Genomic DNA, 23,504 nt, shown 5'->3' on the forward strand with positions numbered 1-23,504 from the left:
AACCTAGGATTCTAGTGCCAGGTCGGTAACTCAGCAGTTGGTTGACTCTCGTTATTTCTGGCCTTCATGAGCACTTTGGTTCTCTGACGACCTGAAAAAGCAACCAGTGATGGTCTCCTTATGTCACATGACTGTTTAACGCTGTCTCTTGTTCCTTGGTTTTTCAGCCTGAGAGAGACACTGGTGAGTTACATGGAGATTAAAGAGAGTGAAATTCTTCCCGAAATGAAATCTCAGTTCCCAGAAGAGATACTGCTTTCCAGTTGTGTCTCTGTGTGGAAAATGGCTGCTGAACTGAAACGGAATCGACACATGAGATAGAATCATTTTCTATCTCTGCAAGAGACTTGGGCAGAGAAGGCTCTTGCCTCCTCACTGGTGGGATGGGTTCCTTTGTGGGCTATTGCCTTTGTGCGTGCTTAGAAGGAAAGCTATTGGCACAGCACTAAATTTGAGACCAAGATGTGCTGTCCGGCTGACAACTTTTTGAGAGCCAAGCTGTTTCAGGAACATGTGTATATTCTGAAACTATCTTCTCATATTCTGAATACCGTTCATTAGGAGGTGAAAATTGAAGATTATATGAAACTAGAATAAACCACCATCCTCTGCATTCCAGGAGAAACCAAAAAATAGCTTCTCAGCTTCACATATAGGAATCTGTGCCTCAGATGTCCTAGCTTCTTACCATGCACGTACCCAGCCCACCAGGCCCTTCTTCCTCAGACCACTGCATAGTGACAGGGAGGGAAAATGGGGTTATTAATTTGTCTTCTTTTCTAGTTTATTCTGCACTCACAAACGAGAATCTGGCTTTCTTCTTTCTTCCATTCCTTTAAATTCAGAAAATTGTACAAATATTTCTAGGTTTTCAAGAAGATATGAAAAAGTGCCAGACTCTTTTTTGTCTTCTCACAAATACAAGTCAGGGCATTCTGTGAGTGCCGTGAGGCCAAACTAGCCAGCCCTCACCCAAGCCCGCAAATGAGTCACTGCCAAATTTCCAGGGTCAGAGCCCACAAGCTTTCATTGTGAAGAGCACTGGGCCAAGAGTCAAGGACACTTTCGGTGTCTTAGTTTGATTTCCTGCCAGTTCTAGTATTCTAGTAAATTCTAAATGAAAGATTATCAGTGTAAATTTGGATCAAAGGCATGGTTCTGGCATTTCTTGGGGAAGTTTTTGCCTCTCTACCATTCTGCCAAATAAACATGAACTCTTAGTGTGGTCTTGATTTCCCCAAGTGTATGACTATCTGGTCCTTTCTTTGGGTCTCAGCCAAGGCATAATAACACTCAGAGAGAATATAAAACCAGTCACATTTCTGAAAAGGAAATAAAGAATAGTCAACACACCCTGATCTTGCGCTGCTTTTCTCACTGTGTTGTGCCTTTTTTTCAAAATCTACTTGATGCTTCTGACCTCTCTGGACTAATTCCTATTCCTAGATAGCTCAGCACCTGTTAGCCCTGGGATGACAGTTGTTTACAAGTCAGAGGTAAATGTCTTTTCATACATATTCTGAATGAGATGATGACTCAATCAACTTGAAATTGGGCCCATGGAATGGGGAGAGCTACAAAAATAGAAAATGCTCGCCAAGGACACCATGGGCCCTTCAGCACCATCGGAGGGAGCCGTAGAAGAATCCGTGCTCCATTTCTATTACTTTGGTTTCTCTTCACCATGTTTGATAAAGGGGAGCACAGGAATCCAGGATTTGATACAATATCCACTTGCATGTAGTAACCTCTGATTGTTGAATCATTCCATGCAAGGCACTCTGCCACAGTATCAGCTGGATTGTGCATTTAATGGACGTGAGAGTGGGGGAGTTGCTTGTTCATCCCTTCAGTTTGCACTTGGAACTCCTTTGATACCTCAGAGTTGGGATAGAGCTGGCCAGCCTGTGAAGACCTCCTTTGGTGGATGGGGGGGAGAATTTTTTTCCCACTTTTATGAAGGTTTTATTTTTTTGATGAAGATAATGTTGTTTTGTATGCTATGCTTTCAAAGTGTTAACTGTCATTATCTAGCATTATCTTGTTGTTTGTACAGAAATACACTGGCCTAGCACAGGCAGATGTAAATTGTGTTATACTTGTCATAGCTGTTTTAATAAACTTGAATTTTGCTGCTAAAGAATCCTCTTTGGGGAAGAGGCTTTGGGGAATGGTTTCATGTGTTCGTGGAGATGTCCTTGCAGGGGTGTCCATAAAGTGGAAGGTTCTTTTTTTTTTTTTAATTTATTTATTTTTGGCTGTGTTGGGTCTTCGTTGCTGTGCGTGGGCTTTCTCTAGTTGTGGCGAGCAGGGGCTACTCTTCGTTGCGGTGCACGGGCTTCTCATTGTAATGGCTTCTCGTCGCTGAGCCTGGGCTCTAGGCGCATGGGCTTCAGTAGTTGTGGCACGTGGGCTCAGTAGCTGTGGCTCACGGGCTCTAGAGTGCAGACTCAGTAGTTGTGGCGCACGGGCTTAGTTGCTCCGTGGCATGTGGGATCTTACCGGACCAGGGCTCGAACCCGTGTCCCCTGCGTTGGCAGGCAGATTCTTAACTACTGCACCACCAGGGAAGTCCCAAAGTGGAAGGTTCTTGACAGAAAACATACACTCTGGTTTAGAATGTGACAGGGTAAACTTTTCCTGTGGACAAAATGACAGCAGAGCTGAAGTGGAGTTTCACACTGCTCCCCCGTCGCCAGGCTCAGGGGCTAAAGCTTAATCCTAGAGGGCTGCCCTCCCACTCCCTGCCTAACAGGACTTTCCTGGAGGATAGCAGAGCTCCAGCCAATGATGAGTAACAGCTGATTCTGTCAGGGGGCTGGGCTGTGGGATGGGCAAACAGCTCCTCAGGAAAAGGAAATAGACACTTGAAGGAGGAACAGTAAATTTCCAGCAGCCCGCTTTTGTTCCAGTGGCAAAACACTGCTTTAGGGGAAAACTGCATTTTCCTCTTCTAAAATGAAGAGGTTCCTCCAGGAGAGAACCCCATGGTCTGGAACCGCAGCAAGGAGAAGAGGCGCTGGTTCACGAAGGAGACGTGCCCCCCCGCCCTGTGTCTTCTTCCCCACAGCGTCTGTGTCAACTCCACCTACTCTCCCTTCCTCAGTAGCTCCTCACTGACCCTGACCTTCCCCTCTAGCCCTGCCTACTCATTCTCGTTTCCATTCATATTCTGGATTGTTCCTGCTCCACAGTTCTGTCTGCTTTCGGCCCAGGAGGAAACATTCACTAGGTTGGTGATGACTTAATCTGAAAATCTTCACAACTGATCACTGTCTCCTTCTTTCTAAGACCTTACTATGTGTGTAAATTATTTACCTTTCATCAGTGGCTGTAGGATTTCGTCACGTGTTAACTGAGACAAGTCATGAGCTATTTCAGTCACTCCTAGGTTCAGGCAATTCCAACCCGGAAACAAACTTCTAGTGATAAACAATCACTGTGAAGAAAGGGCTTTGCTCAGTAGGTAAAGCTACCCATGTCCAGCCCCGTGCAAGGGCACTGCTACATCTCTGACTTCATATGTTCGCAACAAGTGTAGGGTCGCTGTATCAGCTGGGTCTAGAGGGACACGAGATGAGAAAGTAGAAGAAAGCCTGAGGCCTTGAGCTGAATAACAAGCCATGCAACCATGATTAGCATTTTTATTGCTTCCTGCTCTTTCTAATCCCTCTCCACTAATTAATCCCCTGCTCGAACATTATGAATCTCATTTCCAACTGGAAAAACACCAAGAAAGTGCCTTCTCCCGAGAAAGCAAATGCTGACAAGATTGAAACCTCATCAGACTGAAGTGTATTCTGGGGACAGCAGGACTGTGCTTCCTTCTGAGGAGCTGGGATTATTTTGGGAAGCCATCTGGGGCAAGAGCAGAGAGAAGCTGGAGGGGAAAGGGCCCAGCTGGAGCACATGGAAGCCACCCCTGCAACTGCATATCCTATAAAGGCCTGCCTTCAACCCTGCTCCCCTTCCTTCACACGTAGACCCACTTGGAGTGTTACACATTCCCCAGCATTCCTTCCCCATCACCACGCCTGTACCCTGAAGCACATCAGAACCTCAACCCAGAGAACTGCTCCTTCCTCAGCACCCAGTAACTGCCTCCTGTGGAGATGGAGTGACTCCTGTGGAGTGAATGACTCCTGATAACTAAAGCGAAATGCCTCTGTGTCCTGACTGCTCTGTAACACAACAAGGCTGACACACAGTACAGCCCAGATGGACCGCAGAGTAAATCTTGGCTCTCCCATTTGCCGCCAGTGGTCAAATGCCATATGAAGCTTTTCCTGAACCTCAGACTCCAATCCTGTATTTTCCTCTTGAGGTCTATATTCAGACTAGATTACTTATCCATATACTTCTCTTAATTCCCCTAGTAGAATATAAGCCACGGGTTAAATCGCTACACTTCAGCCTAGCTGGCTGCCTTTCAAATACACCAACCTCTTTGCTACCTCAGACCTTGAAATGCTCCCATATTATTTTCACTCCAGCACTTAACACAATTGCAGTTCCACCATGAGGAAGCTGTAACCCCAGCATCTCACACAACACCTAGCACAAAGAGAATGGAATTACTACTCATTCAATTGAAGAGCAGGGGGTCAGTCAATGTTCCACAGGTTGTCCGTAGTAAGTCTTTCTGCTCACCAAGATCCACCGGGTCAAATTTACGAGTCTGGCTCCACTAAGGACTGTGTCCTGTCCTCAAAGAGTCCCTGAAACGGAGGTCAAGGTGTCATGTAAGCGGCAGATGCTTGGTGATGGCGTTCAGGACACACTACCCCAAAATATGGCACATTGGTGTATTGATCTTAAGCCGGAGAAATTCGAGAAAACGGCAGAAGCAGCAAGATCACTCCTGCTTCTCCCATTTTTCACTCCAAATCTCCCACGTGAAAGGTCCCCTCCCTGTACCAGGAGAGAGAGAGACATTCTCATCACCAGAGACAGGGCGTTTAAGGCCAAGGTGAGCAAACCTCCATCTGGTTTCACCATTTACTACCCACAGCCCAAACCCCTCTGCCTTAACAATTCTTCACAAATTCATTGTTTCTTTATCCAAAGGGTATAAAGCTTCCCGCTCTGGTCACTTCAGGTCTCCACTCTCCGGTGAAAGGTGTCATGTATGTGTAGAAATTCAGTAAAATGTGTACACGTGCTTTTCTCCTGCGGATCTGTTTGTCAGTGTAACTTTCAGATCCCGTCAGGGGCCCTGGACGGGGACAACTTTCCTTCCCCCACGGCTGCGGGGAAAGGCTGACTCTGATGTCGGCGGCCGCTACTCCCGAGCCGCTGGTCCCCAGCAGGGCCTCAGGCCACGAGGCGGCAACGTCCCGGACCCCGACCTGAGCGCCGCCATGGCAACGATGCGGTCCGGCGCCTGCGCGCGGCGCCCCGTAAGTGACGCCACAGGAAGGGGCGTTCAGGGCCGCGCCATGGCCCGAAAGGCGGCTGGGAGGCCGCCGGAGGAAACGCTGTCGCTCTGGAAACGGTAATGGGGCCAGAGGACGCATAAGATCCGGGGACTGGAGCGACGAGGTTCCCCGCGGACCTCCGACCTCGTAATCCCCGGCTTGGGGCCGCGGGGGCCTGCGACCGTTTCCGGCGTGCGGGCGAAAGGGCGTTCGGGAGCTGTAGCTTCCGGCGACGCGTCTGGGTCCCAGGGAAGGGAGGGGGTGAGACCGGGAGGGTCCCCGGGTACAGCCCCGAACCCCGGGCCTGGACGCTCCGTGTGTGGGCGGCCGCAGCCGTACCGCGGGGTGGGGGGATCTGGGCTGGGCTGCCCGCTGGACCTGTTTCTGCCCTCAGGGAGCAAGCCCTGTTGAAGACACTTGTCGTGGACCGGGACACGGAGGCGTGGCAACGGGACCCCGCTTTTTCGGGTCTGCAGAGGGTCGGGGGCGTGGATGTGTCCTTTGTGAAGGGCGACAGTGTCAGCGCCTGCGCCTCCCTGGTGGTGCTCAGCTACCCTGAGCTCGAGGTAACCCCGGGGGGACGCTGGCTAGGGGCCGCTACGCTGGGCCCCGGGGTGCATTAGTGAGAGAGGTGGGGCTCTGGACAGGGAACAGTGTTAGGGTAGAACCCCGCTTCTCCTTTCGTGGGAGTTCATTAATGAATTGGGAAGCCTTTGAAAAGAAGAGGATAGGGGACAAAAACTGAAGTCATTCTGTGACTTACATCCAAATAAACTCATGATCTCCAAGTGTGGCCGTTATCTTGGGCTCCCCATGTCAGGGGCCCACAGCAACACACCCTCAAGTTGCCCAAGCTGGAAATCTCTGTCTTCCCAGACCCCTCACAGCAGGTCACACACGAACTCCATTTTTTCTCCCCCCTAAAATCACTGGAGTCTTATCTATCCACTTGTCTGCATCGCTGCTGTCCCTTCCCTGGCTGTGCCACCGTCACCTCTCCTGTAGGTGACAGGCAGAATCTTTCCTGGGTCCCTTCTCCATGCTGCCATCAGAGCAATTTTTCTAAAAACCAAATGTGAGCAGGTCACCACCTAGTCCACTTAAGACACTTAAGTGCCTATCCTGTGATCTCATGGTAAATAAAAGTGACACTCACGGACAAGGCATAAAGGCCGTTCGTGATCTGACCCCTGCTTAACGTAACTCTCTGTAGGCTCACCTCTGGCTACCACCCGCTCCTCACCCACTCCCCACTCCAGAGGCCTTTGGCTTCCTCAAACACGCCTTGCTGTATCTGCCTGCCTGATCTTAGCAGTGAAGTTTCCTCTCCTGGAATGTTTTTCCTGGCTAACTGCTCCTCATCTCTTAGGTCCTCCAGTAAGCCCCCCTTCGTCCTGCAAGACCAGGAGTTGCTCTCAGCACCCTCTCATTCCTCTTTATCACACTGGGATGGAATTGGCCTGTGTGTCTCCCCTACCAGAATGTAAACTCCACAATGGTAGGAACCATGCTGTCTTGCCCACCGGTTGTAGCCTCTGCACCTAGTTCAATGCCTGACACATAGAAGACGATCGAATAGATACGTGAATGAATGAACAGCGTGCCCACGATTCCTTTGGAGTCAACAGCTCAGGAAGCCTTGGCTAAAGAAGAGCTTGACGAGGAAACCTCTGCTCTGCAGCTTCAGCATTTCTCCCTCCCTGCTCCTCTGCCTGATCCCAAAGCTACTACCTTCCTGCCTCAGCGTCTTTGTGCTTTACTTGGAAGATCCTTTAGTCAAAATTCAGCAGAAATATATTGATACCTGACTCAGAGTTTGGTGAGGAATAATTGAGATCATGTATGGAAAGCAATTAGCATAATGGGCGTGTGGTAAGCCCTCAAAAATTAAATGCTAAGCCACTGTTAATTCTGAGGACGACTTCTCGCTTCTCAAGACCCAGTTCACTTGTTCCCATTGCTCTATACCTTTCCGTACCTGCAGAATTAACCACCCCCTTGTCTCTGTCCTAGGCCTGTTTCTTATGCATGTGCTATTACAGTGCTTCTCACACTGTATTAAAGTTATCAGTTTAGGAGGTACTCGCAGATCTTACAGCCTGTTAACGGAGCACTCTCCTTTTGCAGTAGTCTTCCTCCCCTCATTGCAATAATAGTTTTGAATAGTTCCCCTTACCTCAAAGAAAAGTTATTGGTATATTCTGGTTTTCCCACCATCTGTAGGTTCTGAAGGGCAGGGTTATACTGTATTTCTTTTGGAGCCCCAGCACTGAGCAGAGTGCTTGCTACTTGGATGTAGTCAGCACTTGTCATCCTGTGCTATGGAAGCTTAGACTAGGGAATGATCTTGGAATAGTCTGGTCCAATGACTCCCAAATGCCCAACCATGGATCTATGCAATGAGAGTCGCCTGGAAGTGCATTTAGAAATATGGATTCCATAGGCAAATTCATAGAGACACAAAGTAGATTTGTGGTTGCCAAGGGCTAGGGATTGGGATGGAGGGTGACTGCTAATGGGTATAAGAATTACCTGGGGGTGGTGAAAATGTTCTAAAATTGGATTATGATAATGGTTGCACAACTCTGTAAATACCAGAAAGCGTTGAATTATACTCTTAAGGTAATTTTATGGTAGTCAATTATATCTCAATAAAGTTGTTAAAAAAAAAAAAGATTCCAGGGCCCCACTCCCTTTACTGATATTTACCTTTTTAAACAATCCTTCCTGTGATTCCAAAGCAAAGCCAGGCTGTGAATCACTGGTCTCCTTTCGCACAGCCAGGAATCCTTTCCTCACCATCCCTGACAAATCGTGGCCTCACACCAGAGCCCGTTCCATAGTTGGAAGCCTGGTTCGTGTGTTCTTTTCCACATGGAGCTGAAATTTAGTTGTTTGTGACTTCTGCCTTAAGGTGCAGAGCACAGGACAAACCTTTCCTACCCTCCTATTTGAAGACAGTCCTGTGTTCTCCTGAGTTTCACTGAGGTGATTCCAGCTCCTTCACTTGCTGCTTGTCCTCCAGCCTGCCCTCAGTGAGTAGGGCCCATTTTTACATCCAGCACCCAGAACTGAATCGAGTACCTCAAGTGCAGTTCAGCCTTTTGGTTCAAACGTTTGGTGGGCCTAATGCACAACGCCAGCTTAGGTTGAAACTTGCATATCTTCACAGAGACTACTGACTAGATCATGCCCACACGCTAATTATACAACTGATTTTTCCTTCTCCCAGAATTTTTTTTAACATTTATTGGAGTATAAGTGCCTTATAATGTTGTGTTAGTTTCTGCTGTATAACAAACTGAATCTGCTATATGTATGCACATATCCCCATATCCCCTCCCTCTTGCGTTTCCCTCCCTCCCACTCTCCCTATCCCACCGCTCTAGGTGGTCACAAAGCACCAAGCTGATCTCCCTGTACGATGCTGCTGCTTCCCACTAGCTATCTAGTTTACATTTGGTAATGTATATATGTCAGTGCTACTCTCTCATTTCATCCCTTCTCCCAGATTTTTAACTTGAAAATGTGTGCACATACTGAAAAGTTGAAAGAGTAATACATTGAACACCCGTATACCCTCTGCTTAAGATTCAGCTGATTTTGTAGTCTTTGTGTGTGTGCGCACTGAGATTCAAGAGTGCCTCCTAGAGGTTGTGACAGCTCAGCAAACCTGTCCTAGAATATTTTCCTACATAATGGCAGCGTCATTATCATACCTTAAAATATACATACATTATTCCATCACCACCTGAATCCCATTCCATAACACATTTCCCCAGTTGTCCCCACATGTCTCTGAAAGCTGGTTTTGTATTTTTCTCTGATCTGTAAAACTTTGACATGTGTTATGTTATAGTTGCTGTTGATAGTAGATTATGATTACTGTGGAGATTTTTTTTGAGGGGGGGGGGTCCAGTATATTGCTGTTTACTTTTTTTTCCACTAAGATACATTTTTAAAAATTTTATTTATTTATTTTTTATACAGCAGGTTCTTATTCGTTATCTATTTTGTACATATTAGTGTATATATGTCAATCCCAATCTCCCAATTCATCCCACCACCACCACCAGCCCCGCCTCCCCTTAATTTCTTAATTTTCCTTAATTTCTCTTTCTGATCTTTTGTTGTTAGTGTATAGGAATGCAAGAGATTACTGTGCATTAATTTTGTATCTTGCAGCTTTACCAAATTCATTGATTATCTCTAGTAGTTTTCTGGTGGCATCTTCAGATTTACCTATGTATAGTATCATGTCATCTATCTGCAAACAGTGACAGTTTTACTTCTTCTTTTCCTATTTGTATCCCTGTAATTTCTTTTTCTTCTCTGATTGCTGTGGCTAGACTTCCAAAACTATGTTGAATAATAGTGGTGAGAGTGGACATCCTTGTCTTGTTCCTGATCTTAGAGGAAATGCTTTGTTTTTCACCATTGGGAATGATGTTTGCTGTGGGTTTCTTGTATATGGCCTTTATTATGTTGAGGTAGGTTTCCTCTATGCCCACCTTCTGGAGAGTTTTTATCATAAATGGGTGTTGAACTTTGTCAAAAGCTTTTTCTGCACCTATTGAGATGATCATATGGTGGTGGTGGTGGTGTTTTAATATTTATTTATTTATTTGGTTGCACTGGCTCATAGTTGTGGCAGGTGGGCTCCTTAGTTGCAGCACATGGCCTCCTTAGTTGCGGCACGCGGGCTCCTTAGTTGCAGCATGCGGGCTCAGTAGTTGTGGCACATGGGCTTAGTTGCTCCATGGCACGTGGCATCTTCCCGGACCAGGGATCGAACCCGTGTCCCCTGCATTGGCAGGCAGATTCTTTATCCACTGTGCCACCAGGGAAGTCCAATCATACGGTTTTTAATTCTTCAGTTTGTTAGTATGGTGTATCACATTGATTGATTTGCATATATTGAAGAATCCTTGCATCCCTGGGATAAATCCCACTTGATCATGGTGAACGATCCTTTTAATGTGTTTTGGATTCTGTTTCCTAGTATTTTGTTGAGGATTTTTGCATCTATATTCATCAGTGATATTGGTCTGTAATTTTCTTTTTTTTGTAGTATCTTTGTCTGGTTTTGGTATCAGGGTGATGGTGGCCTCGTAGAATTAATTTGGGAGTGTTCCTTCCTCTGCAATATTTTGGAAGAGTTTGAGAAGGATGGGTGTTAGCTCTTCTCTAAATGTTTGGTAGAATTCACCTGTGAAGCCATCTGGTCCTGGACTTTTGTTTGTTGGGATATTTTTAATCACAGTTTCAATTTCATTACTTGTGATTGGTCTGTTTATATTTTCTATTTCTTCCTGGTTCAGTCTTGGAAGGTTACACCTTTCCAAGAATTTGTCCATTTCTTCCAGGTTGTCCATTTTATTGGCGTAGAGTTGTTTGTAGTAGTCTCTTATGATGCTTTGTATTTCTGTGGTGTCCATTGTAGCTTCTCCTTTTTCATTTCTAATTTTATTGATTTGAGTCCTTTCCCTCTTTTTCTTGATGAGTCTGGCTAAAGGTTTATCAATTTTGTTTATCTTCTCAAAAACCAGCTTTTAGTTTTATTGATCTTTGCTATTGTTTTCTTTCTATTTCATTTATTTCTGCTCTGATCTTTATGATTTCTTTCTTTCTACTAACTTGGGGTTTTGTTTGTTCTTCTTTCTCTAGTTCCTTTAGGTGTAAGGTTAGATTGTTTATTGAGATTTTTCTTGTTTCTTGAAGTAGGATTGTATTGCTATAAACTTCCCTCTTAGAACTGCTTTTGCTGCATCCCATAGGTTTTGAATCGTGTTTTCATTGTCATTTGTCTCGAGGTATTTTTTTGATTTCCTCTTTGATTTCTTCAGTGATCTCTTGTTTATTTAGTAACATATTGTTTAGCCTCCATGTGTTTGTGGTTTTTACGTTTCTTTCCCTGTAATTGATTTCTAATCTCAAAGTGTTGTGGTTGGAAAAGATGCTTGATATGATTTCAATTTTCTTAAATTTACTGAGGCTTGATTTGTGACCCAAGATATGATCTATCCTGGAGAATGTCCCATGTGTACTTGAGAAGAAAGTGTAATCTGCTGTTTTCAGATGGAATGTCCTATAAATATCAATTAAATCTATCTGGTCTGTTGTGTCATTTAAAGCTTGTGTTTCCTTTTTAATTTTCTGTCTGGATGATCAGTCCATTGATGTAAGTGAGGTGTTAAAGTCCCCCACTGTTACTGTGTTATTGTCGATTTCCTCTTTTATAGCTGTTAGCATTTGCCTTATGTATTGTGGTGCTCCTATGTTGGGTGCATACATATTTATAATTGTTATGTTTTCTTCTTGGATTGATCCCTTGATCATTATATAGTGTCCTTCCTTGTCTCTTGTAACGTTCTTTATTTTAAAGTCTATTTTATCTGATATGAGTATTGCTACTCCAGCTTTCTTTTGGTTTCCATTTGCACGGAATATCTTTTTCCATCCCCTTACTTTCAGTCTGTATGTGTCTCTAGGTCTGAAGTGGGTCTCTTGTAGCCAGCATATATATGGGTCTTGTTTTGGTATCCATTCAGCGAGCCTGTGTCTTTTGGTTGGAGCATTTAATCCATTCACATTTAAGGTAATTATCAATAAGTATGTTCCTATTACCATTTTCTTAATTGTTACTGGTTTGTTTTTGTAGGTCCTTTTCTTCTCTTTTGTTTCCCACTTAGAGAAGTTCCTTTTAGCATTTGTTGTAGAGCTGGTTTGGTGGTGCTGAATTCTCTTAGCTTTTGCTTGTCTGTAAAGCTTTTGATTTCTCTGTCAAATCTGAATGAAATCCTTGCCAGGTAGAGTAATCTTAGTTGTAGCTTCTTCCTTTTCATCACTTTAAATATATCTTGCCACTCCCTTCTGGCTTGAAGAGTTTCTGCTGAGAAACCAGCTGTTAACCTTATGGGAGTTCCCTTGTATGTTATTTGTCATTTTTCCCTTGTTGCTTTCAGTAATTTTTCTTTGTCTTTAATTTTTGTCAGTTTGATGACTGTGTGTCTCAGTGTGTTTCTCTTTGGGTTTATCCTGCCTGGGACTCTGCATTTCCTGGACTTGGGTGGCTATTTCCTTTCCCAAGTTAGGGAAGTTTTCAACTATAATCTCTTCAAATATTTTCTCGGGTCCTTTCTCTCTTCTCCTTCTGGGACCCCTATAATGTGAATGTTGGTGTGTTTAATGTTTTCCCAGAGGTTTCTCAGGCTGTCTTCATTTCTTTGCATTCTATTTTCTTTATTCTGTTCCATGGCAGTGAATTCCACCATTCTGTCTTCCAGGTCACTTATCCGTTCTTCTGCCTCAGTTATTCTACTATGAATTCCTTCTAGTGTATTTTTCATTTCAGTTATTGTATTGTTCATCTCTGTTTGTTTGTTCTTTAATTCTTCTAGATGTTTGTTCTTTAATTCTTCTAGGTCTTTGTTAAACATTCCTTGCATCTTCTCCATCTTTGCCTCCATTCTTTTTCCGAGGTCCTGGATCATCTTCACTATCATTATTATGAATTCTTTTTCTGGAAGGTTGCCTATCTCTACTTCATTTAGTTGTTTTTCTGGGGTTTTATATTGTTCCTTCATCTGGTACATTGTCTTCTGCCTTTTCATTTTGTCTGTCTTTCTATGAATGCAGTTTTTCATTCCACAGGCTGGAGGATTGTAGTTCTTCTTGCTTCTGCTGCCTGCCTTCTGGTGGATCTTCACTAAGATACATCTTGAGTTGACTTCCATGTCAGTTTCCCCAAGTTCCCACTTGGGTCTTTCAATATGTGGGGTCAGATCTTCTTTTATTTTTGGAACGTTTCTTAGTTTGTGGTTTTAAGTATTAGTTATATTTATTATTTCAGCTCCATAGTTTTGTTTCTCTTTTTCAGTCATGCATATGCTGGGTTTTCTGTCTTGTCAGGTTTTTTTGTGTTTCTGTTTTTATTTCTGCCAGGTTGTGCTCTCTGTCTGGCGTTTAGTTAACTTACCTCTGCTGCACAACTGGTTGGGGGCAGTATTTCATCAACTCACAAGGTTTGATCATTGCCTTCTGAGTTCTCTGTTCACTCTAAGTTGTACTTAGGTACTTCCCTGGTGTTCCAGTGGCTAAGACTCTGCACTTCCACTGCAGGGAAGATCCTGCATGCCACACGGTGTGGCCTTAAAAAAAAAAAAAATTTATTTAAACAGGAAACTCAAGGGCCAGGGGTTTGGGTGCCTCAGTGGGTTTCTTAAATCATGAGGGACGGTGAAGTATCGTCGTGCCAATAAATGGCATCCTTTTCAGAAGCAAAGACGGCCAGTGTCTCTTCTGATTCTTTGATACTCTCGTTTCCAAAGGACCTTACACTTCTGGCCTCGCTCTCTTCTCCACAAGCCCCCAGGGCTCACCTGTGTCTCCCCAGAGCAGCATCTTCCTGATAAGGCTGGGGCTGCCCCCCAGGTCTCATTCCATCAGGCTCCCTACCACTATGCCCCACCACACCCCCTGCCCTTGTCCCTTCCCCACCTGCCTTTCTGGCGAGGGGCCCAGAGCTGGCTCTGTGAGTCTGGGCTGTTTATTTCCGCCCGTAGATGCACACCGTTGCTTGTAATTGGCTTGTCTCCCAGTTATGCTGTGGGCATGGGGTAGAGGGGGTTCATCTCCTCTCCTGTGGATCTCTGGTTCCTGGAGCTTGTGCAGAGGGATTCAAACGTAAGCAGCCACCATCATCCTGTGGGAACTCAGACCACACTTCACACATGTCCCCGTGAAGAGTCATCCTGTTGCATGGGGTTCAGCACTCCAGCCTGCCGGGTTCACTGTGAATCGAATTCTCTGGTCTGTCATCCGGTTGGACCCTGCCCACTCTAGGTCATTGGCAGTTTGATGAGTTTCCTGTGAGTCACTGATAAAAATGTTGGAAGGACGAGCCCCTTCCTCCATGCTATTAGAGTAATTCTTTCATTTAGGGACATGTCATTATGACCTGGCTTCAAGGGAGAGGTGGAAGTATGATTTTGAAAGCTATCACCAAGAGATTGGTGGGGGGGTGGGATGGTCAGTAACAATCCAGGACATCTGAAGGTTCTGGAGAATGTGTGCTTAGTGGGAAACGTTCTCACCTCCGGTGGTCTGGCTGTAATGAAAACTCAATGCTTAAGGGGCTTAGGGCTGCCGTCCTGTGCTCTGAGCGGGTCGTTACATGCTAATCAAGTACCAACAGGGCCTCCTCTTCCATGCTGTGTTAGGACTTTTCAGTTTGAAGAAGAGTCTGCCAGAGCGTGTGAAAATTCTGGGTGGTCCCCAGCAGGTCTGCCTCAGACTCCTGGCCCCTACTTCTCCCAGCGTGAGCCAGGCCTTTTAGCACAACATCCCCAGGGGTATCCCCTCTTCTCTCTCTGGGGTTATTTGCAGCCTCAGAATTTTTCTTTTTGGACTCTCCCATCCCTTGGGACCCAGTTCTCTTCCAAACTGCCTCACTCTGAGATCGTGCCTGTCCTTTTTCCGAAATATTTGTAATCTCTTTTCTTAAAGCCAGAGTTGCCCTTCTTGCTATTGTAGCCTCTGTGAAGACTTGGCCTTTTCTTCCCGGAGGCCCCTTCTAATATGGCACTATGGTGTCTATTCACAGGTGCTTCTTGTGCTTTGTCTTCTGTGAGCCTCCAAAAAGCCTGGCAGCAGGGTGGGGTGGGGAGGCAGCAGGTCTGATTTACAAAGGAGGCAGCCTGAGGAGGGCCTGTTACAGACCAGGTGTGGCCAGTACCTTTGAAATGGCAGCATTTGAATCCCCACTGCCCATCTGCAGGGTGGATCACCTGTCTCCAGTTAGTGAGGCAGGGAAGGGGGCGACTTGGGGGTGGGCCTGGGAGACGGAGTGACAGGGATTGTCAGATAAGGGCCAAGGGCATGCGAGGGTGCGGGGGAGGTGGCCAGGGCCGCGCGTGCCTAGTGACCTGGGTGCCTGGTGGCAGGTGATGTATGAGGACTGTCGCATGGTGAGCCTGACAGCCCCCTACGTGTCAGGCTTCCTGGCCTTCCGAGAGGTGCCCTTCCTGGTGGACGCGGTGCAGCAGCTGCGGGAGAAGGAGCCCCGCCTCATGCCCCAGGCAGGTATCTCACTGGGTTGGAGGAAAGGCCCTCCACAGGCCCCGCCCCATTGCAGGGAGATATCCACGAGCTTCCTGGAGAAGTGCTTTTGCCTCAAGAGGGATCAGACCTAAAGAGCTGGGGCCCTCGTCTTGCTCTGGGATGCCCCAACCTGATGGGCGGGGGTCACTTCAGCTGACCGTGACTTTCCCCTGTGGCTCTTCCAGGTCCTTTTTGTGGATGGAAATGGGGTGCTCCACCACCGAGGTAATCTGCTCCCAAGACTCCCTGAGAGGGCTGTAAGAGAGGGACCAGGAGGGGTGCAGTCCGCCTACACCAGGCCCCAGGCCCTCTGCCACCAGCCTGGCCTTGCAGCTCCTTCTGGCCTTGCTTCCCTTGTCAAGGCCCCCTAGTAAGGAGCCCCTACTTCTCTTCACCCCTGCCCCTTTCCTGCCTGCCTCCACCACCTCTGCTGGCTCAGCTCAGGTACCAACATCCAGTTTGGCCCTGACGCTTCCAGAAGTCTCAGGCCCTGAGCCCAGCTAGCCTGTCCCACTGGCGGCCTGCCCTGTGTCCTAAACAGACCCTTGCCTGAAACGGAACAGGAACAGACAGGTGTGCTTGTTCCCCACTGACACAGGGAAACCCACACCCACCTGGGTGCTAGAACCTTGTCCCGGGGAGAACCACCAAGGGGGAGGGGCTGTCTTACCCTCAGATACAAACCTGGGGGTTGGGCGGCAGAGGGAGTCAGGAAGGGGTGGCATTGTGATTTTAGCCCCTGCCCTGGGAGCCTGTGGGCCCAGAGCCACCCTGGACACTAGTGGAGGACCAGCAGGCCAGCCCTGGGCCTGGCCCCCAGTCACTGCAATCCTTGTGCCCTGGCAGGAGTCCCAAAGTTCTGGGCGAGTTAAGGGCAGAGTTGCAGAGGCCTGAAGGTGGCCACAAAGGGGAGGGGAGGATGAAAGAAGCAGGTGAAGCATGTGAGCACACTAATTATAATCAGGCTCCTAATCTTGTCAGAACAGGGTGGGGGGGAGGGGGAGTCGTCCTCCACCCAGCCTGCCAGCCCGGAAGTCAGGGTAGAGGGCCACGTCCGAGGTCAGGGTGGGGCTTAGAGCCCTGTCCCACAAGTCCTTGCCCACCGACAGGCCTCTGTTCACGTGGAAAAGTTCAGCGAGGCTCTGGTGTGGCCCCCATCCCCACACTGTCTCTAAACTGCTGGGCTCATTGCCTCACCTCCCCAGCCTCATCTTGCTCTGCCCCTACAGGCTTTGGGGTAGCCTGCCACCTTGGTGTTGTCACAGACCTGCCCTGCATCGGGGTGGCCAAGAAACTCCTGCAGGTGGATGGGCTGGAGAACAACGCTCTGCACAAGGAGAAGGTGAGGGGGCCAGAGTCCGCCCCGCTGCAGACCAGCTCCACCTGGGACGCTCTCCTCCCAGCCTGGATTGCTGACCTGGAGTGAGGAAGACCAGCTTTCTTTGCGCGCCTTGTGGGTGGTGGGTCATCTCGGGAGACTCAGAGCTCCTCTCCCAGCCTCTGGGTGCACACTTGCCTCCTCTCCACCCCTGCCTGCGTGCTGCTGTGGCACCCCACGTGGGGGTAGAGCCTCCAGGTATCGGGGACCGGGCATTCGGGGCCTGTACAACACTCTGTACTTTTCCACCTGCCGTGCCACCCCCATCTGCCTGGGGCATCTCCCTCCTCTGGGACCCCCTCTGGCAGGAGCTGGTGACACACGTGGCTCTCTAACCTGGACAGCCAACTCTGAGAACAGGTCAGTTGCATCTGTCTCATCCTTCCAGCTCCCCCATGCCTGTGTGGAGTGCCTGTTTGTTGAGTTGACAGGGGCCCCGACCCACCCAATGGGCCAGTCCCCACCACCACCACTCCAAAAAGTTTGTCAGGTTGAATCAGAAGTGCTCAAATTTGTAGCAGGAGAGAAAGCAGCAGGAAGTAAGTGGCCTCGAGTGGGTTGTGGCCCTGTGTGTGCACCAGCCTGGTGCCTCCACCCTGCAGCACTGGGGCCTGGGCAGGCTGCTGCCTCTTCTCTGCTGCAGAATGGGGAGGAGAGTACCTCGTCAAGGTGAGATGGTGCTGCAGGCCGCGCTTGGACGCAGGGTCCACTCGCGATGGGCCCTTCATCTCCTCGCCCAGCGGCTGCTCAGGTTTTAAAGGTGAGCAGGCTTGCCTTCAAGCCTTTCACCAAGAAGGGTGTTTTTCCAAGTCTTTTTTCTGTTTTCCAGGTACGGCTCCTGAAGGCTGGAGGAGACTCATTTCCTCTGATGGGAGGCTCCGGGACCGTCCTGGGCATGGTGAGTGGCCAGGGGCCTGTGCCCCACCGAGGCAGACCCCTCAGCTGAGGGCCAGAGAGGGCCTGGGGTCAGTACCCATGTACGTGTGTGCCCCAGAACCCGTCCGCCTCTCCCTATCTTCCTGCCACTCTGGCTGCCCCTGCATCTTTATTTCTTCCCCTCCCCCACTGTGCTGAGGGGGCCTCTGGGCCCTCATTCGCCCCACCCTGTCCCTAAGACAAACATCAGGAAGGTGCCCCAAGGGTGCTGCCAGTCTCCCAAGCTCCTGCCTACCGCCCAGGACATGTCAGTCCTCCAGCCCACAGAGCTTGCCCAGTGCCCTGACCTCACCCTCCCTGTCACAGGCCCTGAAGAGCCACGACCACAGCACCAAGCCCCTCTATGTCTCTGTGGGCCACAAGATGAGCCTGGAGGCAGCCGTGCGCCTGACCCATGGCTGCTGCAAGTTTCGGATCCCGGAGCCTGTGCGCCAGGTGAGTGGGCTGCCAGGTGAGTGGGCTGCCAGGTGAGTGGGCTGCCAGGTGGGTAGGCTAGCGCATGGCACCTGCTCTTCCTGTACTCCCGGGCTGAGGGTCCACAGCACCTGTGGGAGAGTCAGTTTGGGCCACACTAGGCTCCGGAGGGGAGGAGAGGGGCCTGGAAGATGCAGAGGCCTGCCCTGCCTAGCCCGGGGGTCTGCTGTGCCCCTGCACTCAGCCTTTTAGCCTCTGGCACCCTGGGTCATCGGGAAAATCAGCTGACGTCAGCTCAAATAGCAGAGTGGCCTGCCAGCCCCTGAAGGCCCAAGCTGCCCCGCTGACCTGGGAGGGAGCGGCCGTCCTCGGCTGGGGGGCCCCTGCAGGGCTGCTGGGCACTGCTGAGGAAGACTTGGGCCAGGGATAAAATCAGGAGACTCCAGGGTGTGGCCACGCCAGGCACCCAGCACCTAACTTGGGGCCCAGGGGGATCAGAACTCTGGTGAACGAGTTGGCTCAGCTAACCTCATGCAGGAAGCCCTTGGGCCGCCTTGGTGGTCTTGGCCATGACAAGGTGCAGAGCAGGTGCATGTCCCAGGGAAGCCCATGAGGCAAGGATCTGTGAGAAGCTGTCCTCAGGGAGAGGCCTGCTGGAAGAGGGGGAAGGGCAGTCCAGGCCTGAGGACCAGCATTTGCAAAGGCCCCTGGGCAGGAAGGAGTTTGATGCCAGAAACTCAGAGGAACTTGTGGCTGGAGCCCTGGCGAGGGTGAGCGGGCGGAAGCCTGTGTGCATTGCAGGGGCCAGAACTTCAAATTTACCACAGGGCCTTGGATGTGAGTTGGGAGGGGACACCATCAGATTTGCCTTCCCAGCAGGGACTGTATGTCGCCTGCTGCTCCGTGTGTCCCTGAGGCCTGTGCTGCGTCAACTAGAGGCAACCTGGCCTAGGTGCCACAGGCCCGCTCGGTACTCTCAACTCAGCACCACCTGGTGACACCGCAAACCTGAGGGTCCTGGCTCTGCCTCGACCACCCCAAGAGCCCCCGTAGCCACCACCTCAGGGTTTGGGACCCCCCCCCCGGCTGCTGGTGTGCAGGGCAGCCTCCAGGTGGCAGCAGCGGCACGCACGCGGCTGTGGCTCTCCGCCCCTGCCAGCAACTCTCTGGGCTGCGAAGAGTCAAGGCCTCTAGGGTGGCTTCCAGGGTGGATTTTCTAAGTGTCCACCAGCCTCAGCCTCCTTCCCTCCCCGTACAGGGTTTGTAGGTGCAAAAGCCTGTGACGTGTCCTGGCCCCAGGAAGCCTTTCCTCCCCCATTCCCATCCACCTGTGCGACCTTGTGGTGGGTGGGGTGACGACCCGAGATTTCTCCGCAGGCCCTCAGAGCCAGGGACTCTGCTGAGCTGGTATGGTGGGCAGGTCTCTGTCCCTTCTGTGTCTCGCCTTGCCCCAGAGTGGATGATAGCTGTGTCCTTGCAGGTGGGGGGATGCCCTGTAAAGTGCCGTGAACCCCTCAAAGGTGGGCAAGGACCGTGTGTCTGCCCTAGAGAAAAGCCAGACGTCTGCACCCAGGAGCCTACCAACCCTATCGTTTCCAGGAACGGGGTGTGGCCCTGTCCAGTGGCACTGGTTATCTCTTGGTCCATCTTCTTCCTTGGCCCACTCACCTGTGTACACTTTGCCCTCCTGACTACTTCTGTAAGCTCTGAGGAGAAGCTGAGAGAACGGCTTAGGGCCTGCTCCGTTGGTCACAGGCCCGCTGCCCCCAGCTCCCGGGCCAGGCCGGGACCGGTTGCTGCAGGGGAAGGCGGGAGCTGCTGCCTCGCGTCTCCGGGGCCTTTCTCCCGGAGCACCCTGCCGCCCACCCTGCCCACTTGCCCATTCACTCTTAAGTAGAAACAGTCGGGGGGATTAGCTGTTGTGTCCTGTAGTCACACAGCCCAAAGCGGGGCTGAGCCATCTGAGCCGGGATCAGGGGCCTCCCTGAGGCCAGGCCCCCTGGAACGGGGAGAGCCTGTGCCGCAAGGTCCTGGGGGCCCCACTCAGGCCTGTTCCCCTCTCCCCAGGATGTGCCCTGATCCCAGCCTGTGGCCCAGAAGCCCCCTTTCATTCTGGTGACTCTGAAGAACTTTCCATACACTTCTCCAGGGACAGAGGTTGCAGCTGACACTAGCCAGGGAGTCAGATGAACCAAAAGTGAGGACAGACAAGCTGGGCTGAGGACAGCCTTCAGAGAAGAGGGCTTTAGCAGAGAAACTGTTGGCTCAAGCAAAACCTACAGGGAAGTACAAGCTATAAACCCACTGAAAGCCAACTGAAATAGGAGCGAGGCACCCAGCCCATTTCCTCAGGCCCTTCGGGGACATGCTGTCAAGCACCCCAACCAGAGGGCCTGACCTCCTGGCACCCACGCATGATGGGGCCGCTGCTCCTTTTCCCTCAGGCTGGGCCTCCGTGGGCTTTTCCAGGAGGGGCCACCCTATTGGGTGGGGACTGATCCAGAGGCCAGCTTGGGACCCCAGCCACCCCTCTCACTCGAGCCATCCCTTTCTTCAGGCTGACATCCGCTCCCGAGACTACATCCGCAGGACCCTGGGAGTCCAAGGGGCCCCTGCCTTGCGGCCAGAAACGTGAGTGCTGGGGTGGCTGGGTCATGCCCCCGTGGGGCCACTTCTGGTGGCTGGGCCTCTCGGCGGTGGCGCTGTGGCTCAGGCCAGACAGGCAGGGCCAGGCAGGGGGCGCAGGGTTCCTGAGGGGACAGGAGAAGAGCCAGCAGAATGCTGGGGGCCAGTGTGGACTCCATGTTCAGTGGGAACTGACCAGCAACCCCCAAAGCCCAAAGCTCACCTCCCACCAGGGCGCTCCCTGCTTACCTTGGTCCATTTATGTCGTGGTCTCCACAGAAAGGGTGAGGGAGTCAGGTGGTCCCGGTTCATGTCCTGGCTCTGCACCTGCTGTGTCGTTTACGCTCTCAAAGCCTGTTTCCTCACCTGTGTGGTGTGCACAGTGATTCTCATCCCACTATGTTGTGGTACAGTCACAGCCAGCAGTGGCTGGTTACTTAATCCTAACGGCACTTACCATGAGACAGGCACTGTGATCACTTTGCCGATGAAGAGACTGAGATAGCAGGGTTTCCATTGGCAGCTTGGACATCAGGCCCATCCTCTCCCACCAGGAGTCCTTACAAGCACGGCGTTTCCTTTGTGCTCCCTTCTCCTCCAAGCCCGTGCTGGCCTGGGCCTGGCTAAGCTGCTTTGAGAACTGTGGGAAGGTGTGGCTGGGACCCCTGAACTCTCCCAACGGTGGGGGCTGGCCGTCGGGATCTGCCTTGCCCCCTCTGGCCTGGGCTCTCGCACCCCTGAGGATCCAGGTTGACACAGCTTCCAGGGACCACCTGGGGATCGAGGGGGGCTCTGACGTTTGATGCTGTCCTTTCTTGATGTCATTACCAGGAGCAAGAAGGCACAGAGGCCAAAGGCGTGCCCTCAGGGAGCCTCAGAAGAGCCCGCAGGTAAGGACGGGCCCCTCAAAGCCCACAGCCAAAACCCCAGGACACACCGGAAAGCCCTGGGCCCAGGTGCCCAGGGGCAGTAGGGCAAGGGCTGGGGCTGGCACCGAGCTGGATGCCAGGAAGACTCTTGGGCCGCCTGTGGCCCTGCTCCAGCTCGTCTGTAGGGACTGGGGGAGCGGCCCCCACAGCAGGTGGGGCACCCTGGCCCGAGGACATGGGGACGCAGAAGGCACAGCCCTGCTCGGATGGACTGGGGTGGCCACCTTTCCATTCCACGGTCATGAGGCACAGGGGCCTGGAGAGAGCTCAGTGGAAGACAGAGCTCACATGGCAGAGTGCCAGGCCCAGAGAGCACATGACGTTAATTTCTTAGGAGCAAAGGAAGGGATTCAGAGTTCATAGGGGATTTTCTGGTGTTTTTTTGTTTTGTTCTGAAAGCGCCCAGGTGGGCTTACAGCTGCCAGACTGCACATACATGCACACCTTCTCCTTGCCCATCTGCTCCTCTGAGTACATGTGCCGCTTTCACTTTGTGTTTGTTTATAAACCAGCACGTCCCTCCCTGCCGACCAGCTACACTGAGCCACTTCTGCCCTGGCCGGGGAGGGTCCAGACTGGGGTGGCTGCTGTCAGGCTTGGCCCCTGGCTGCCCAGCCGGTCTCCAGACTGCCTGCTGCTGGGACGTGCAGGGCCAGGAGGAGGGGAGAAGAGCAGTGTCTGAGCCTGGAAAAGGCTGAGGGTTGGGGGACATACAGGGGCAGTCTGGGCTGCAGGGGTGGGGTGCCAGACAGAGGGCTGGCACCCGTACCCGAGGAGATGGGTGTTGGGATCTGCTATCCTGGCCACGGGCCCCGAGGGCGGGCAGCCCACTGTGTTCAAGTGCCAATAGCTCTCCCCTGTTCCTGTCAACCCGGCGCACTCCCCCCCGCCAGCCTCTTCACCCAGAGGCCCAGCCTCAAAACGCGTCTCTGCTGTGGGAGGGCAGCCCTGACTCTGGCACCCTGCCTGGCCACTCCTCTTGGTGTGAGCTAGTCCCAGGGAGGCGCACGGCCCCACCCACAGCCCCTGGGTGCCTCCCAAGCAGCCCTAGTCCTCCACCTCCTCCCAGCTCACCCCTAGGTTCCCTAAGGACTCTGGAATCTTTGCTGAGGGGTGTGAAGAATCCTCGGAGGCAAGCCTTTCTTGCCGTTTATCCTGCCTCTCAAGAAGGAACTGCCTGTCATGGTTTGACAGCCTGGGATGGAAGCCCAGGGAGGCCCCGGGTCCCAGCGCTCCTTCCACGCCCCGCTCTGGTGTCTCTCCTTTCATTCAGAGTGAGAAGGGAGCTCTCTTCCAGGGCCCGGGCTCATGGAAGAAGCAAAGGGGACAAGTAAGCAAGGCAGCCAGCTATTTGGGTTCAGCTGTCCCCCTTCCCCTCCCACTTAACCTGTGCTTCCAAAACCCTTTGTAAGGCGGGGCCAGGGGCTGCCCCACATGGTGGTAGTAGCCCCTAGTCAGGACATTGCAGTAGGAAGCAGGGCCATTCCAGGGCAGGGGGCTTCGGGGTACAGAGGGCCTACACGGGCCAGGTGGGCTGCTGGGTGCCACCCACATGCTTATGGGCTCCACCGGATGGCCCACTGGGCTCAGCAGCTTCCAGCATGTTCCACAGGTACCTTCAGGGGAACTCCTTCAGGCAGGAAGGCCTATCCCAGGTTCTGATCTGTGGTCCTCCCCAGATGTCCTCGCTGCACATCTTTTTTC

At 51.1% G+C, this 23,504-nt stretch overlaps 2 protein-coding genes across 10 annotated transcripts in view; both read left to right on the forward strand.

The window, feature by feature from the left end:
• The window catches only part of RNF213 (ring finger protein 213), a gene marked incomplete at its 5' end in the record, with an annotated part of 109,779 nt that extends 107,650 nt beyond the window's left edge, over positions 1-2,129 (forward strand). The window contains one exon of the mRNA XM_082679577.1: positions 168-2,129. Within this exon, the coding sequence (XP_082535703.1) occupies positions 168-321 (154 nt within the window). The 3' untranslated portion in view covers positions 322-2,129. The remainder of the gene's footprint in view (positions 1-167) is intronic.
• A 3,274-nt stretch (positions 2,130-5,403) lies between these two features.
• ENDOV (endonuclease V) overlaps positions 5,404-23,504 on the forward strand; it is a gene marked incomplete at its 3' end in the record, with an annotated part of 53,708 nt that continues 35,607 nt past the window's right edge. For 6 of the 9 annotated variants that reach the window (XM_082679815.1, XM_082679812.1, XM_082679811.1 and 3 more), the window contains exons 1-8: positions 5,429-5,494; positions 5,812-5,983; positions 15,704-15,743; positions 16,748-16,860; positions 17,726-17,794; positions 18,139-18,267; positions 20,804-20,877; positions 21,703-21,761. In XM_082679815.1, coding sequence (XP_082535941.1) covers positions 5,439-5,494; positions 5,812-5,983; positions 15,704-15,743; positions 16,748-16,860; positions 17,726-17,794; positions 18,139-18,267; positions 20,804-20,877; positions 21,703-21,761 — 712 coding nt within the window. In that variant the 5' untranslated portion in view covers positions 5,429-5,438. Of the gene's footprint in view, positions 5,495-5,811; positions 5,984-15,361; positions 15,501-15,703; positions 15,744-16,747; positions 16,861-17,725; positions 17,795-18,138; positions 18,268-20,803; positions 20,878-21,702; positions 22,111-23,504 lie in introns of those variants that run through there. The other 3 variants (XM_082679818.1, XR_014298371.1, XM_082679817.1) reach the window with 3 other exon arrangements.

Source organism: Grampus griseus (assembly GCF_964374135.1).
Source record: "Grampus griseus genome assembly, chromosome: 20".
Classification (NCBI taxonomy): domain Eukaryota; kingdom Metazoa; phylum Chordata; class Mammalia; order Artiodactyla; family Delphinidae; genus Grampus; species Grampus griseus.